Source organism: Suillus subaureus (genome assembly GCF_016647635.1).
Source record: "Suillus subaureus strain MN1 chromosome Unknown BJ212scaffold_23, whole genome shotgun sequence".
In the NCBI taxonomy this organism is placed as follows: Eukaryota; Fungi; Basidiomycota; class Agaricomycetes; order Boletales; family Suillaceae; genus Suillus; species Suillus subaureus.
In genome coordinates this window covers 523,705-540,001 of record NW_024538579.1, presented here as the reverse complement: position 1 = coordinate 540,001, position 16,297 = coordinate 523,705, and the positions used below count along the sequence as shown (strand labels likewise).

At 48.0% G+C, this 16,297-nt stretch overlaps 4 protein-coding genes across 4 annotated transcripts; all 4 read right to left on the bottom strand.

Moving 5' to 3' along the window:
• Nucleotides 1–985: 985 nt before the first annotated feature.
• BJ212DRAFT_1482550 (uncharacterized protein) lies at nt 986–2,305 on the bottom strand (the record flags this gene model as incomplete). The annotated part of the gene is made up of 2 exons (XM_041340437.1): nt 986–1,217; nt 1,275–2,305. The coding sequence occupies 2 exons, from the start codon at nt 2,303–2,305 to the stop codon at nt 986–988; spliced, it is 1,263 nt and encodes a 420-aa protein (XP_041191412.1).
• Nucleotides 2,306–2,868: 563 nt separating this feature from the next.
• BJ212DRAFT_1301027 (uncharacterized protein) lies at nt 2,869–3,576 on the bottom strand (the record flags this gene model as incomplete). The annotated part of the gene is made up of 2 exons (XM_041333079.1): nt 2,869–3,234; nt 3,325–3,576. The coding sequence occupies 2 exons, from the start codon at nt 3,574–3,576 to the stop codon at nt 2,869–2,871; spliced, it is 618 nt and encodes a 205-aa protein (XP_041191411.1).
• A 2,279-nt stretch (nt 3,577–5,855) lies between these two features.
• BJ212DRAFT_1366388 (uncharacterized protein) lies at nt 5,856–6,804 on the bottom strand. The gene is made up of 2 exons (XM_041336099.1): nt 6,315–6,804; nt 5,856–6,246 (listed from the first exon to the last, which is right to left on the bottom strand). Exons 1-2 carry the CDS (start codon nt 6,708–6,710, stop codon nt 5,923–5,925), a joined length of 720 nt encoding a protein of 239 aa, XP_041191410.1. The 5' UTR covers nt 6,711–6,804; the 3' UTR covers nt 5,856–5,922.
• A 7,701-nt stretch (nt 6,805–14,505) lies between these two features.
• On the bottom strand, nt 14,506–15,060 carry BJ212DRAFT_1366353 (uncharacterized protein). Its single transcript, XM_041336098.1, has 3 exons — nt 14,853–15,060; nt 14,706–14,769; nt 14,506–14,653 (listed from the first exon to the last, which is right to left on the bottom strand). The coding sequence occupies exons 1-3, from the start codon at nt 14,957–14,959 to the stop codon at nt 14,594–14,596; spliced, it is 231 nt and encodes a 76-aa protein (XP_041191409.1). The 5' UTR covers nt 14,960–15,060; the 3' UTR covers nt 14,506–14,593.
• Nucleotides 15,061–16,297: the final 1,237 nt, after the last annotated feature.

Sequence of the window (16,297 nt, the reverse complement as noted above, 5' to 3'; positions counted from 1 at the left end):
TTGGTCCACCTAAGTCTGTCCTACCCATCAGGCCTAGGGATTGATTCCCTAGGCCAGAGCTCCACCTTTCCGGCACTTTCCCTCTTTCTGGACTTAGGTCCAATCCCTGTCTCTCTGACTCTACCTTAGGGTAGTCCACCTCTGTTTGTTTCTACATCGGACTTCGTCCAATGTAGCCCCTATTCCTTCCAGACCTCCAGATGTCCTGTCCTTCAGATGTTCCGCCCTCCGTACCTTCGGACGTTCTGTCCTCCTAACCCTTGGACATCCTATCCTCCTGTCCTTTGGACATCCTGCCCTCTGTACCTTCGGACATCCTGTCCTTCATACCTCTGGACATCCTGTCCCTCTGTCCTCTGTCATCCTGCCCTCCTGTCCTCCTGTCCTCCTGTCCTCCAGACCTTCAGACCTCCTATCTCTCCATCCTGTTTCCTGTAGAAGTATTACCTTGCAGTGGGAACTCTCCTGAGCACTTCCTGTGTTCCTCCGGAACTCTCCCGCGCTCCTCCGGACATTTCCTGCGCTCCTCCAGAAGTCCTCTAGCGCTCTCCAGTAGAGTAGCCAGCCTCCGGAAGTCCTCTGGACTTCGTCGGACCATCATCGGACCTCATACGAAATGAAGGGCACATACTCGGGTAAGGGGCACAGCGTACGAGCTGAGGCCAAGCCCCTCTGAGTCAGTCTCTCTCTCCTTTGAGCAACATGGTTCTTAACAATATGAAAATCTTGATAAGTTTGAGCAATAACCATAGGCAGTTTTCAGAATTAGAGACTAGACGTACTTGTAATGTCATATGCCACCGAAGAATCAATGTCAATGAGAGAAATGAAGCAAAAATTGCAGGGGTGAGTCTTGTGGCTATGTCCCGCCATTCCGGTCAACTTGCGGGTCGCAGGAATATCCAAATTTTCGCATAGAACAGCTGCATGAACCTCACGGGGGCGCTGAAATCCATACATACACATATAAAGGCCTGACTCATAATTAGAGAATCATGTCAGGTGGAGAAATGAAGGTACCTTTGTATAGACAATGGATATCATCCATAAGGGGCTCAAGACAGTAATTGAGGTTCTTGAGACTTGGTTCCTTGGGTCCTGGGATGACAAGCGCCAGGTGGACATTGTGCATGAGGTATCTTACTGATTGGTGTAAGTTATTGAAGGAAATATACACTGCACCCAAGGAATGAGGTCTACCCTCAGTGATTCCAAACCTTTACAAAGATTCAGATCTATTACTACCATCGTGACATTGAGGGGAATAAGCTTACCAGTCAATGTTGAGTGTCATACTGAGTCCAACGTCACAGCAAACAAGCGGATGCCATGAGCCTGGGGACTCCTTGATATCTGTGATGCTGCCATCAGGTAAACATACCCGCTTGAGACCAACTTCGAGCTTCATCCACTCAGTGCCGTCATGTATATCATGCATCAAGTCATCATCTGAGAGCTCTGTGCAATTGATATCTTGAGAGGTGTCTCGTAGATTGGTGACAAATGTTGACCTCAGAAGGAAGCGCTGTACTGCTTTGATTATGGGGCAATAAATGAGGACCTTTACAGGGATACGCTTGAACTGATCTTCGCCTGTTGCAGGGTCTGTATGTTCATGTTTGGCATGATACACATTCCCTTTGCAACAAGAGACCATGCATATAGGGGTGTCAAGTTTCTGAATGTCATCGAGAGAGTAGCATTTGTAGCATACATCGCATATAGGGATCCTCAAAACATAGTCATCTGTTTGGAGTCCTAAGTGTTTCTTCACGGTGATGATCGAGCATCGAGGAATGGGGAATGTCAGTAATGCACCACAAAGCTCAATAAGATCCAGGCCATCTTGAATCTGATTGGTGGCCTTGGTGACTGTCGAAGATCCGATAATGTGAGCAATCGCTGCCTGCAGGTAAAGTAGTCGAACAGGAGGTGTCTGTTGAAAAGCAGGAATGAGCTCTTGAAGCAGATCCTCGTCATCAGCACCAGAGCCAGCATGGTTCATCGTGGGAGGGACTGGGTTGTCAGCACTGGGATTCATCGGTGCATTATCAACATTTTCGATGAACTCAGGACTGGTGGATTGTGGGTGAGATGGTGGAGACAGAGAGCGAGGGTGATCAAGATCATCATCATAAAAAATGTCGTTGTTACGACTGTTGCCTTCGTCCAATAGAGTCGTGTCATCTTGGTAGTAGTCAAAATCCAGATCTTGAATGTCTGTTATAACGTCATGCGAGTCTTCCACAATGAGGTTTGGTGATGGAGGTAAACTCGAGGAATAGACTGTTGGACTTGTATCCATTGAGTCCAGAAGGTTGTCATAACTGGGATCCTGCTCAGGGACATTGTTTGAGTTTCGGAGACTGGGTCCATTGGTACTAGTAGCAGCGATTGAGTTGTTCTGATGTTTACTGTATTCCTGGGCTGCCCATCATGCATTCAACAGGTCCATGTCTTGTTCTACATGTCTTCTCCGAGTTCGTGGAGTGACCATAGTAAACTGAAGGACAGTCTTCCCGCATTTCGTGCATTGGCAGGGTACAAGTTCCTCCTGATTGAAGGATTTCCTTGGTCAGCGAAGTAGATATCTTCATGGTCCTTACCTTTCTACCCATGGTTCGAAGATTACAAGCAATGGGTGAGACAGCTACACAAGCAAGTCATAGACTTGAGAACTACGACGTCGACGCGACGTGACACGACAGCCTCGTAAACGTCACGCGCTCGAAGATATCAAAAACAAATATGTTTTATATAAATGCTATGTCAAAATATACATGCATGATACCTTAATTAAGCTTGAGCTTATCCTAGGCTCGAGGACAACGCATAGAATGTTGCCAGGATTTGGTCATAATGAGAGGATTAGTATGAAGTTTTAGCGTTGCTATGATGTGAGTAAAATGTGCGACGAATGTGGTGCGAATGTCTAGATTCGTGCCAGATGCGTTCCAGACGTAATCTGCGGTTTTCTGCAGTGCGTGTTGACGCCCACTGCAGTTTCTCTCGTGCATCTGTCATGCCCGGATGGAAAGCAATGAGCGCCTGTGCATGTATGCCTGTCGAATATTCTAACTCCTGCATGATAGCGACAGACTCCTTGTGGTTGGGAGAATGGTCATCGAGATACAGTGACCAATCTGCTTGGTAGAAAAGGACGACTATAGAAGCCAAAAACTCCTGGATAGTCCACCCTCGCGTGTTCCAAGCGCTGTTTGCGAGTGCGCCGGACTTCGAAGAAGGCGGAACATCTGATATGTAAACGATGGTGAGTGCTGAGTGTCGATACCAGACAAACATCGAGTTGACTGATCATTGGACCTCAAAATTGTTATTCTGGTCGATGCAGCATGTATCGCTCCACGCCCAGCGATGCCCAGCATCTCGAGCGACTTTGCAGAACATCTGCAACTTCACAACAGTTCCGACTGGGTCCAAATCATACACGACCTTATCCTGAATATCATGTAGCAGCGGCTCCGTACTTTCCCATCTATGCGACAACATAACCCAGCTGAATAACTTCGCGACTACTTTTTTGATGGCATTCGTACGGAGGGGGGCATGCGTCATTGATACATAAAATGTGATGTTCCTTTCCGGGTGAGTGGCGAACAGAAGGTTGACTATCTCGCCACCATTCTAGGCCGTTCCTAACGTCGATTACATAGCGTAGCCGAGAAGTTTCCCTCGATGCCAGACGCCGATAAGCACGCAGCCAGGGTGGGCTCCGCCCCACCGGACAATAAACAAGGATAAAAAAACGTAGCCAGGGTGGATTAGCATGCATGGATATAGATAAGCATTTTGACGACCGCCCCTGACATGTACGATCGCTCACCTATCAACTTGCCATACTGTCTCATACCAGTTAATATGACAGTGTTGAGATTGGAACGTCCCGTGTATGCTGAAGTTCGAACATAGGCCGGAAGAAACGTGCGGAGAGGAGGGGCAGCGTGCGACGCTGTGGAATGATTGTTAAAGGCACAAACCTAGTCCATATGGAGGAAGATGTACATAGGGCTGGTCGCAGACCTGAGCGCTTCATCTACACAGCAAAGTCATTACTGTGAAGCAAACAAGAGAAAAATCCATGGGACACAGTTTTACAAACGGCATAAACGAACGACTGCCCAACTTCCTCAACTCCCAACCAGACACCCATTGATCTCCGGAAATTGAGCACTGGGCTCTTCTGCAAGGTACTTCCCGTGAGTGATAGTGTAGACAGTTGAAGCTGACGACTTGCTCACCAACGACTTCAGGTACCCACAAAGATTTGACGTATTCTTGAATTTCGCAGCACCTGGATGCCCTATCCATCTTGTGAATAAGGATTGGAACTTGTACGCACACTGTATCATGAGCCATGGCTTGTTTGATTCTGACAAGCATCGGATTGAAAGGAGATAGGCCTCTGGACTCACCAGAAATCATTGCCGTTACCGGATAACCTGGTCTGATTCCAAGATCCAGCAAGGTCAATCGCAGGCTCAGGCATCATACTCGTCATCGCAGACTCAGGCTGCCTCCCCCTCTACGTCTGCGATACCCACTGCTCTTGATGCTCATGCTACCGCGCCAGGTGCAGCAAACGTGCAGCCACGACCCCTTCCGTTGCGGACCCGTTTCGTTCTTTTTCTCTGCTGTGCATCTCTCCCGCATGCAGATGGGCACTAACACTGCAACATCTCGCTCTTTTGTAATTATTGTTGTCGTTTTGTTCACGTCTAGAATGTGTATGTTCGATTTTTCAAGGAACGACGTCCTTGATCTCGGGTTGGTTTCAACATGATGCTATGAAGCTTCAATCATTCTCAAGTACACGCTCGTCTATGGCATTCTCTCTCTCACCAACCCACACAATCTTGCAGGCATGCGAGTGTTTCGGCAACAACAACAACAACAACAATTTTCGCTTAGGCTTTTCGTTCAAGCCTTAATGAAGATTACTTACATCGGAACTCGACTTGGACGTTTCAACCTTGATACATTTCTGACGCCAAGCGATGAGGTCCAAAGTACATCAAGACTTCATCGCCAAAGTTCGTAAGATCAAGAGTGGTATGATAACCATGGTATACACCGTCAGCTGAGACCCGCTCTCTAGGGCAACTGCTGCGAAGCTGATGTACAACTGGGGTAGAACAGCACGTCGACGGAACAAAGCATCCCGTGTCATTGTTCTGGGCTTCCCATATGGACTAACTCGACCGTGATAACACGCAGATGTAGTCTTACAGCGGATAGGTGGTTGCTCTCGGGACATAGCCCCTCGAGTCTGCCAGAAAGGAATCAATGTAGCTACTGATCAGTTCTGCACAGAGACTCAGATGGGGGAGCACGGTGAGAAGTGATCAACCATGATGATTCACCTGCCATTCTAACTTCTGACGCTATAGTCAACAAAAAGTTATTTGAGAGGGTGTCCGCGTCTTATAGCATGCGCCTCGTTCACACTGGGATTGGGCCATATCTGTCGTGTGTACGAACAACAACAAATCAAATCAACCTACTAGTGTCAGAGTATGCGCGACCACCCGAACTGAACTAATAAATGAGTATCAGAAGGCAGAGAATTGGAACTGCTAAGAACCTCCTGACAAGTCTGCTAATCAGATGGATGGCGACGTGTTGCAGAAAATCTGGCAGTTGCCTGTACATGGTGCCAAAATGCGAAGTTCCCTTCTGGGTGAGTGGCGAACAGAAGGTCGACTGACTTGCCACCATCCTAGGCCGTTCTCAACATCGATTATGCAGCGTAGCTGAGAAGTTTCACAGATTCAATACCGGATGTCGACAGGCACCCAGCCAGGGTAGAGGATTGGCATGCATGGATATAGATAAGCATTTGGACGACTACCCTTGACATGTACGATCGCTTATCTATCAACTTGCCACACCGTTTCATACCAGTTAATATGACATTGTTATGATTGGAACGTCCCGTGTGTGCTGAAGTTCGAACATAGGCCGGAAGAACGTGCAGAGTGGAGGAGTGTGGGATGCTGTCGAATGATTGTTAGAGGCATAAATATAGTCCATATGAATAAGAAGTTGCACATAGCGCCGGTCGCAGACCTGAGCGCTGGCGCTATGCAGTAAGTTCATTGCTGTGAAGCGAACACGAGGATGACGCATGGGACACAACTTTAAAAACAGCATGAACGAACGACTGCGCAACTTCCTCAACTTCCTCAACTCCCAACCAGACACCCATTGATCTCTGGAAATTGAGCACTGGGCTCATTTGCAAGGTCCTTCTCGTGAGTAATGTTGTAGGAAGTTAAAGGTGACGATTTTCTTACCCACGACTTCAGATACCCACAAAGATCTCTGGCATATTCTCGAATTTCGTAGCACCTGCATACGTTACTTGTCTTGCGCATAAGGATTGGATCCCGTGAGCATGCTGTGTCGTGAGCCATGGCTTGTGTGATTCTGACAAGTATTGAATTGAAAGAAGATAATCCCCTGGACGCACCAGAAATCATTGCTGCTACCAGATAACCTGGTCTGAGTCCAAGATTCCGGCGGACTTTTCTCGTATACACAGTCCACAATCTGCCATAGTTGAGACTGCAAGCACGGACCATGTCGTCCTCCATCAGTAAGACGCCAGCAATCATGCCACGCCAGACGATGCGAGGCCATACCAACTGGGTAAATGGTGTTGCGCGCTTGCCTGACGGACGACACATCATCACAGGTTCGTCGGACGGCTCACTCCGACTATGGGACCTAGAGAGTGGTGCACAGATAGGCGAGGAATGGCGGGACGAGACTAACACAGTGTGGTCCATGGCATTGTCTCCAAACGGAAAGACAATTGCAAGTGGAAGTGGAGACGGCGATTACAGTTTGAGGTTGTGGGATGTTAAGACGAGGAAGGTCACTTCAAAATGGACAGGACACATCAGTACTGTGTGTGCATTGTGCTGGAGGGCGGATGGTGAGCGAGTAGTGAGTGGATCCTGGGATTGGACAGCAAGAGTCTGGGATGTCGACAGCGGCAAAACTATCCTGACAATCAAAACTGGGCACCAATGGGTGTATGCGGTGATGTACTCACCCGACTCATCAAAACTTGCAACAGGCGGACAGATAGAGGATGCTGTGAAAATCTGGGATGCAGAGACGGGCGAGCTTCTCAACACACTCAAACACGATATCACTGTTTACAGCTTGACATGGACGTCGGACGGGAAGAAACTTATCTCTGGCTCATTAGGCCCGATTAGGATATTCGACACTGCCACTTGGCAGCAGATCGCCATCCTTCGTGGTCACACCGACCAAGTCAACGTGATCTCCTTGTCTCAGGACAACCGCATCCTTGCAAGTGCATCATGGGATAAAACAGCCTGTCTATGGAATCTAGACACCAACCTCCCAGTTGGACCACCCCTCCAGCACGAAGGTGGTTTGCGCTCTGCAGCCCTTTCCCCTGATGGAAAGGTGCTAGTCGTTGGTTGCCAAAATAAAAACGCGTACGCATGGGACGTTCATGCCATTCTCAAAAAAGCTGGCCTTGAAGACCTCATTTCATCTACTACTGATGTAAATCTCATGATTCTCCGGCAAAAACCACACTAATATTAACCCATTCGCAGGTCCAAACTCTGATGAACGTACGTGACCTGTTCCTTAATCTTTTCAACAACTTCAAGGTTGTCACTCTAGAGTAATGCTATGCCGCGTCCACCTATTCAAGCCCGTCGGCTATCACAAAACCTTTCCGACGGCGTGCAAAATGGTGCCCAGGTGAGTTATCTGCATTTTTGACTAGTTATTGTTTTTACCTCTGTACTACTCCAGCACCGCCCAAGGCGGTTCATCTTCTCTCGTCGTCCTCCTATTGTCGAAGTTCCTACAGTACAAGACAGAGAGGTATGTATTTCTTTGCGTGTGTTCCGCGTTGCCGTGGTTTAATCATATCCGTCCATGCTTTGTATGCTGCTCGGCCGGCACAGAAATCACAGCAGCAAGCTCATGCTACCGCGCCAGGTGCAGCAAGCGTGCAGCCACGACCCCTTCCGTTGCGGACCCGTTTCATCCTTTTTCTCTGCTGTGCATCTCTCCCGCATGCAGATGGGCACTAACACTGCAGCATCTGGTTCTTTTGTAATTATTGTAATCTCTTTGTTCATCGACGAGCGTAAGTAGCTCGCAACCAAGTAGAGCATCTTGTCAATATCGTACCAGAACTATCAAGAACCATGAATTACCTTCCACGTTGCGTTCAGAAGTTCAGAAGTTTGGAACTGGTGGTTGATTCACCTCGTGCCCAGGCTTGCCAAAACAGTGCCCGAACACTTAACACCACGCTGGACCCATTGCCATATCCTCGAAGTTTTTTATCCAGTCTTTGCTGCCACCTTGCTCATTGTATACTTTTAGAGAGCCCTCTATAGAGGTACAGATATCATGTAAAAACGCGCCTCGAACTTTGAGTCCTTCGCTTGATCTGCTCTTCCAACCTTATCGTGTTCATCTCACGGCGAAAGTACTTCTGAAGGCTACGTCGCCTCGGCCCATATGATTCCATCTCACTACAACTTATCACCTCCCAGTGCAGGGCAAACTTGTGACTTGGGCGAACACCTCCAATGGCGCGTCGTCCGTACTTCCAACTTATGCTGCGTAAATTATCGGGCGTTCACCGAAGTTCAAGCTACAGCGTGATTGCCTGCAAAGACACCCAAAATAGACTATGTTTGATTTTGGAGCTCCTTGCAGTTGGCGTCGCTGCCTTCCAAATGTTGAAGTGAGAGTTTGACATTCTCACTTCAAACATTTAATCTCCCTTATGCGGTGCCCCCGCTATCTACTGCTGCTTATGCTCATTTCTTGGGGCTAGGCGTTCATTGGAGTCGTAACGTCGTCACCTTCCATCATCATCACAAAATATTTGAGGAGATCATGGCAGTTGATGTCGCTGTGTTTCGAGCAGATCACAGTGATGCTCTTCACTCCAGGCTCGTACCTCACCTTGGTTGGATGACACAACACCTACTGACCACGCACCCTTGATAGTTCTACACCATATCCTTCACCCCTCCTGGTGCAGTAGAAATGCACCACCACTGCCAAATAAGCGTCACTTGGGACTTGTTGGAGACCTACGCAGTCCCCCTGATATTGGGCTGTACCTGATGTTGGGCGTTCATCGAGATCGGGGCCGCAGTATGTCTTTCTGTGGAGTCATTTCCAGAGATCTTTGCAGTCGGTGTCGCTACGTATTACCAAATTATTCTTTATTCTCTAGGTTCGTACTTTATCTTGGCTATATGCGCAATACACGCACTGACTACGTACCCTTGATAGGTCTGCGCCATTCCTTTCACCCCTCCCTGCGCATGAGAAAGGCACACGAGGAGCATAGATTAGTCACGGGCTTCAACTTGAAGGAGTCCGCTCATCCATATTAGATATGCACAGTACTATTACAAATTTGAACTCAAGTTACTAGTCTTCCCGCCTCAGTGATCAGGATTGAACTTCTGACGAGCAAGATGTCTTCGTCTAATGATGAAGGGACTTGTGACAACGTCGAAAATGACATGTATAAATCGCAAAGAGGATGAGGTCAAAGACATTTCTCGACACAACAAGTCACTACATGTCTGGTAATCTCGATGTGATAGCAGAGCAACTCGCCAAGGTTAGATTCAGACATGATCCGAGAAACAGGCCATGGATGTTGGCACAAACCTCTGCGTGCTCAACACACCCTAACTCTAGAACTCTGTACAACAAACGAGATTAAAGACCCATTGAAATTCGTTGTGAGATGGTGTTTCTAGGGTAGCTTAGTACAAGTATTTAGCGGACTGTGGCACTGGCCTTACCAGACGTGCCAAAATGCAATATATCCAGGTACTATGTACTTGTCGCGGAGAGTTTGAAGCAGTCCACTTAACTTTAACAACGCCAGAACAGGCATTAAACGAAGCAAAGATATGAACCGAGATAGTGAAGCTTTGAAGAGCAATTCCTCCATTTGCTTGAAACGCCGCACCGCCAACTGTGAAGATATCCTCGCATGCAAAACGGCTCCAAGCAGGTGATGACGCTGCGCCTCCGATTTCAGGAAATACCACAAAGGAAAGGAACGGTTCTAGGAAAACATTAACAACAAGCATCCAAGAAATCAAAGGTACGGACTTAGAGGGTGAAGCTCTGAAAAGCAACCTTGCCATCTGCTTGAAACACAGTGCCGCCAACTGCGAGGATATCTTCATCAAAGATTCAAGCAGGTGATGATAATGATTTCGACTTCAGATGCTGTCAAAAGGAATGCCGATGTTTCTGGCAAAGTATTTGTAGCATCTGAACACTCATTCAGTTAACCAATGTACGGACCTAGAGACTGAAGTTTTGACATTGAATATGCAGCATAGTCAAAGAGTTTCACGGATTCGATACTGGAGGTTGAGAAGCACCCAGCCAGGGTAGCATCCATGGATATAGATAAGTGTTTGGACAACCGCCCTTGACATGTACGATCGCTCACCTATCACCCTGCCATGCCCTCTATACCAGTTAAAATGACATTGTTGAGATCGGAATGTTCCGTGTATGCTGAAGTTCGAACATAGGCCGGAAGAAACATGCGAGTGGAGGAGTGCGCGACGCTGTCGAATGATTGTTAGAGGTATAAATGTAGTCCATATCATGATGTATAAGAAGATGCACATAGTGCCGGTCGCAGATCTGAGCGCTTACTCTACACAGCGAGTTCATTGATGTAAAGCAATTGCGAGGATGACGTGTGTGACACAGCTTACAAACGGCATCAACGAACGACTGCCCAACTTTCTTAACCCCCAACCAGACGCACACTAATATTGATCTCTGGAATTGAGCGCTGGGCTCGTCTGAAAGGTACTTCCTGTGAGTGATGCTGTAGACAGTTAAGCTGACGACTTGCTTACCAGCGACTTCAGATACCCACAAAGATCTCTGGCGTATTCTCAAATTTCGTAGCACTTGCATACGTTACTCATCCTTTGTGTAAGGATTGAATCCTGTAAGCACGCTATGTCGTGAGCCATAGTCTGTGTGATTCTGACAAGTATTAAGTTGAAAGGAGATAATCCCTTGGACTCACCAGAAATCATTGCCGTTACCAGATAACCTGGTCTGATTACAAGATCCCGACAGACTTCTCTCATATACACGATCTGACGTAGTTGACCTCCGAGCATGGACCATGCCTTCCTCCACCAGTAAGACGCCAGCAATCATGCCACACCAGACAATACGAGGTCACACCAGCTGTATAAACGGTGTTGTACACTTGCCTGACGGACGATGCGTTATCACAAGTTCGTTGGACGGCTTGCTCCGACTATGGGACCTTGAGAGCGGTGCACAAATAGGCGAGGAATGGCAAGACAAGAATAACGTCGCAGTGTGCTCCATGGCATTGTCTCCAAATGGAAAGACAATTGCAAGTGGAAACGAAAGGGGCGACTCCAATGTGAGGTTGTGGGACATTGAAACGAGGAAGGTCATTTCAAAAATGATAGGACATACCAATGTTGTGTGTGCATTATGCTGGAGGGCAGATGGTGAGCGATTAGCAAGTGGATCCTGGGACGGAACAGCAAGAGTCTGGGATGTCGACAGCGGAAAAACTATCCTGACAATCCAAACCAAGCACAAATGGGTGAGGACGATGGTGTACTCGCCTGACTCATCGAAACTTGCAACAGGCGGAGAGGATAAGAATGTAAAAATCTGGGATGCAAAGACTGGCGAGCTTCTCAACACACTCAAACACAATCACTGGGTTTTCAGCTTGGCCTGGACTTCGGATGGGAAGAAGCTTATTTCCGGTTCGTATGGCCTGATTAGGATATTCGACAGTGTCACTTGGCAGGAGATCGCCATCCTTCAAGGTCACACTGGCTTGGTCTACATCGTTTCCTTGTCTCAGAACAACCGTCTCCTTGCAAGTTCATCACACGATAAAACAGCGCGTTTATGGAATCTCGATACCAATCTCCAAGTCGGACCACCCTCCAGCATGAAGATGTTTTGCGCTCCGCAGCCCTTTCCCCTGATGGAAAGGTGCTAGTCACTGGTTGCCAAAACAAAAACGCGTACACATGGGACATCCGCGCCATTCTCAAAAAAGCTGGGCTTGAAGACCTCCTATCTACTACTGATGTAAATCTCATGGTTCTTCGGTAAAAACCACACTAATATTAACCCACTTCCAGGTCCCAACTCGAAAATCGTTGATGAACGTACGTGATGTGTTCCTTGATCTTTTCAACCACTTTAAGGTTGTCACTCCAGAGCAATGCTACACGACATCCACCTATTCACGCCCGTCGAATACCACAAGACTTTTTCGATGGCGTGCAAAATGGTGCTCAGGTGAGTTATCTGCATTTTTGACCAGATATTGTTTTTACTTCTGTACTTTCAGTCCTCTGCAACACGCGGTACCCCACCTCGTTCCCCTGCACAATACCCTCCCAGTACTCGGGCACCCCTTCTCGAACTGCTGGTCGTCGCTCTTCTGCCACTCTCACCCTGATACCGATACCGATGGAGTATTTGAACTCCAGCAACGCCCAAGGCAGTCCATCTTCTCTCGCGGTCCTCGTATTGTCGATGTCTCTGCAGTACGGGACAAAAAAGTATGTTTTCCAGTGCGTTTATAATCGTCAGTGGTTCAACTGATTTACTGTCAGACGCTGTTTGTTGCTCGCCGGCCCAAAGGTGACAAGCCGAAACGGACACAGCAACAGCAAACTCAATCAGCATGGCCAAGGATCGTCCACGACACCGCCTGCTCCGGGTACTGGTACTGCTATACCAGGTGCAAGACCTACACATTCACGGCTCGTACGATTGTTGTCTCATCTCGTGCTTTTTCTTTGTTGCGCATCCCCTCAACACGCCGGTGGCAATGCACACCCGATGCAGCAGCAATCACAGACCCATGTCACATCGTCGCAAACACAGCACCAGCAAGGTCAATTGCAGGTTCAGGCATCATCGTCGCAGATTCAGCCTGCTGCCCCCTCCGCGCCTGCGACACCTACTGTTTTTGATGCTCATCCCACTGTGCCAGGTGCCGCCAGTGGGCAGCCACGTCCCCTCCCATTACGGACCCGTTTCGTTCTTTTTCTCTGCTGTGCATCTCTCCCGCATGTAGATGGGCATTAACACTTCAGCTTCTGGACACCTGTCTCATCTTTGCATTCAGTTCTTTTGTAATTATTGTTATCACTTTATTCACGCTGAGAGTGTATTTGATTTCCCAACCTCCTCGATCACGGATTGGTTTTGATGCTATCTATTTTAGTCTCAAGCAATTACTCGTACTGGTATTTGGATGGCTTAAAATATTTCATATGATGTAGCATTCATTTTGCTCAACATTTTTGTTCAAACCCTAATTAACAGATTCTAGATCTGTTTTCCCTGGATCGTGCAGGTTTGAAACCCGCCGGCAATGGGGTTTCCCCATGATCACACCTTGGGCATGAGCTCGTGGAGAGGTCCAGCCACCAGACTTATGGCCAAGCTGTTGACAGACTCGAAGTCTGCTCCTTCTGAATGGTGCAAGTTCGAAACCTGCCAATCATACTTTTTCTCTATGATCTGAATGCTGCGTATCATAGTACGACAGCAGTAATTTATCGAGCAACATCGAACTGCATGTGTCTTCAAATACTCAGTACATGTAGTGATATCTACTCTAACATAAAAGTTCGGAAAGGCTTAGCGGGAGCTGGAAGCTGACAAACTCGTTTGAAAGACGCGGGAACCACCTTGTGAGAACTGTAAAGCAGTTTATGTCTGGAACACGTTCAACCTCCAAAGGAGAAGGGGTGCTTACCAGTAGCTGCACTGGTACTTCCGGTCTCCAACATGATCGTATTGGATGTCTGCTGGTGGCATGCTTTTGCTTGAGGCACCAGCGTGAGCTTATTGGCGAGGAGGATGTGGTGGGTATGCCAACTTATGTCTTTTTCCACCGTGGGCATCAGCGGTGCGCTACGAGACAACATTGACACCACGAGATGGATGTCGAAAGGTTAGGAACACTTAGATATTTAAATTTTGCCTCGTCGCAAAAACGTCTACAAGTGTGGGCGAGAAGTATGGCCTGGGGAGCAGAGGAGCGAGAAAAGAGAGCATTTATCATGTTCTTCTCGTGGTACTGGCACAATTCTTCGCCTGTCGGGAAAGGGGCGATCAAAACTTCTGAGTCTCTGTAGCGTATCAGTGAATTCGGACGACCACCCTTGGCATGCATCGCTCACCCATCAGCTCGCCATACTTTCTCATACGCAATTAAAATGACATCTGGTGTATACTGAAGTTCAAACATTGACCAGAAGAGATGTACGGAGTGGAGAGGGAGCGCGGGACGCTGTGGAATGCCCATCAGAAGCATCAATTTTGTCCTTGCGTATAAGATGCACAGCATACAAGTAGCACTGGTCGCAAACCTATGTGCTTTGTCTACACAGCGATGACGAGGACAACGCATGGGATACAGCTTTAAAAACGGCATGAACGAACAACTCCCAAACTTCCTCAACTCCCAACCAAACACTCAGTGATCACTGGTAATTGCGGACTGGGCTCGTCTGAAAGGTGCTTCCCGTGAGTGATACTCTAGGAAGTTTAAATTAACGACTTTCTGACTAGCGATTTCAGATACATACAAAGATCTCTGGCGCATTCTCAAATTTCGCAGCACCTGCACACGTTATCTGTCCTAAGAGCATCCTATAAGCACCCTGTCTCGTAAGCCATGGCTTGTGTGATTCTAACAAGCATAAAATTGAAAGGAGATAGGCCCCTGGACTCACCAGAAATCACCGCCGTTACCGGATAACGTGGTCTGGTTCCAAGATCCTGGTAGACTTCTCTCTCGTATACACGATCTACCATAGTGGAGACTCCAAGCGCGGACCATGTCTTCCTCCACCAGTAAGATGCCAGCGATCACGCCACGCCAGACGATGAGAGGTCATACCAGCTGGATAAACGGTGTTGTGCACTTGCCTGGCGGACGACACATCATCACAGGTTCGTTCGACGGCTCACTCCGACTATGGGACCTAGAGAGTGGTGCACAGATAGGCGAGGATTGGCGGGACGGGGATAGCGCGGTGTGGTCCATGGCATTGTCCCCAAATGGGACGACAATTGCAAGCGGAAGCAATGATGGGAAAGTAAGGTTGTGGGACATCAAGGCGAGAGATGTCATTTCAAAATGGACAGGACACACCCATGTTGTGTGTGCGTTGTGCTGGAGTGCAGATGGTGAGCAATTGGCGAGTGGATCCTGGGATGGGATGGCAAGAGTCTGGGATGTCGACATCGGTGAAATTATCCTGACAATCAAAACCGGGCACAAATGGGTGTGGGCAGTGATGTACTCGCCTGACTCATTAAAACTTGCCACGGGCGGAGATGGGAAGTATGCAGTAAAAATCTGGGATGCAAGGACGGGCGAGCTTCTCAACACACTCAATCAAGATAACTGGGTTTTCAGCTTGGCATGGACGTCGGACGGCAAGAAGCTTATCTCTGGTTCGGTAGGCCCGATTAGGATATTCAACACTGCCACTTGGCAGCAGATCACCATTCTTGAAGGTCACACCCATCGTGTCTACGCCATCTCCTTATCTCAGAACAAGCGCCTCCTTGCAAGTGCATCGTTCGATGAAACAGCGCGTCTATGGAATCTCGACACCAATATCCCAGTTGGACCGCTCCTCCAGCACCAAGGTTATTTGTTCTCTGCAGCCCTTTCCCCTGATGGAAAGGTGCTAGTCACTGGTTGCCAAAACAAAAACACTTATACATGGAACGTTCATGTCATCCTCAGAAAAGCTGGGCTTGAAGACCTCCTATCTACTACTGATGTAAATCTCGTGGTTCTTCGGTAAAAACTACACTAATATTAACCCACTTCCAGGTCCCAACTCGAAAATCATTGATGAACGTACGTGACATATTCCTTAATCTTTTCAATCACTTCAAGGTTGTCGCTCTAGCGCAATGCTACACGATGTCCGTCTATTCAAGCCCGTCGAATACCACAACGCTTTTTCGACGGTGTGCAAAATGGTGCCCAGGTGAGTTGTCTGCATTTTTCACCAGTTTTTGTGCTTACATCTGTACCTTCAGTCCTCTGCAGCTTGCGGTACAAATCCTCATTATCCTGCACAACACCCTCGCAGTATTCGAGCACCCCTTCTCGAACACTTTTCGTCGCTCTTCCGCCACTCTCGCTCCGATACTGATG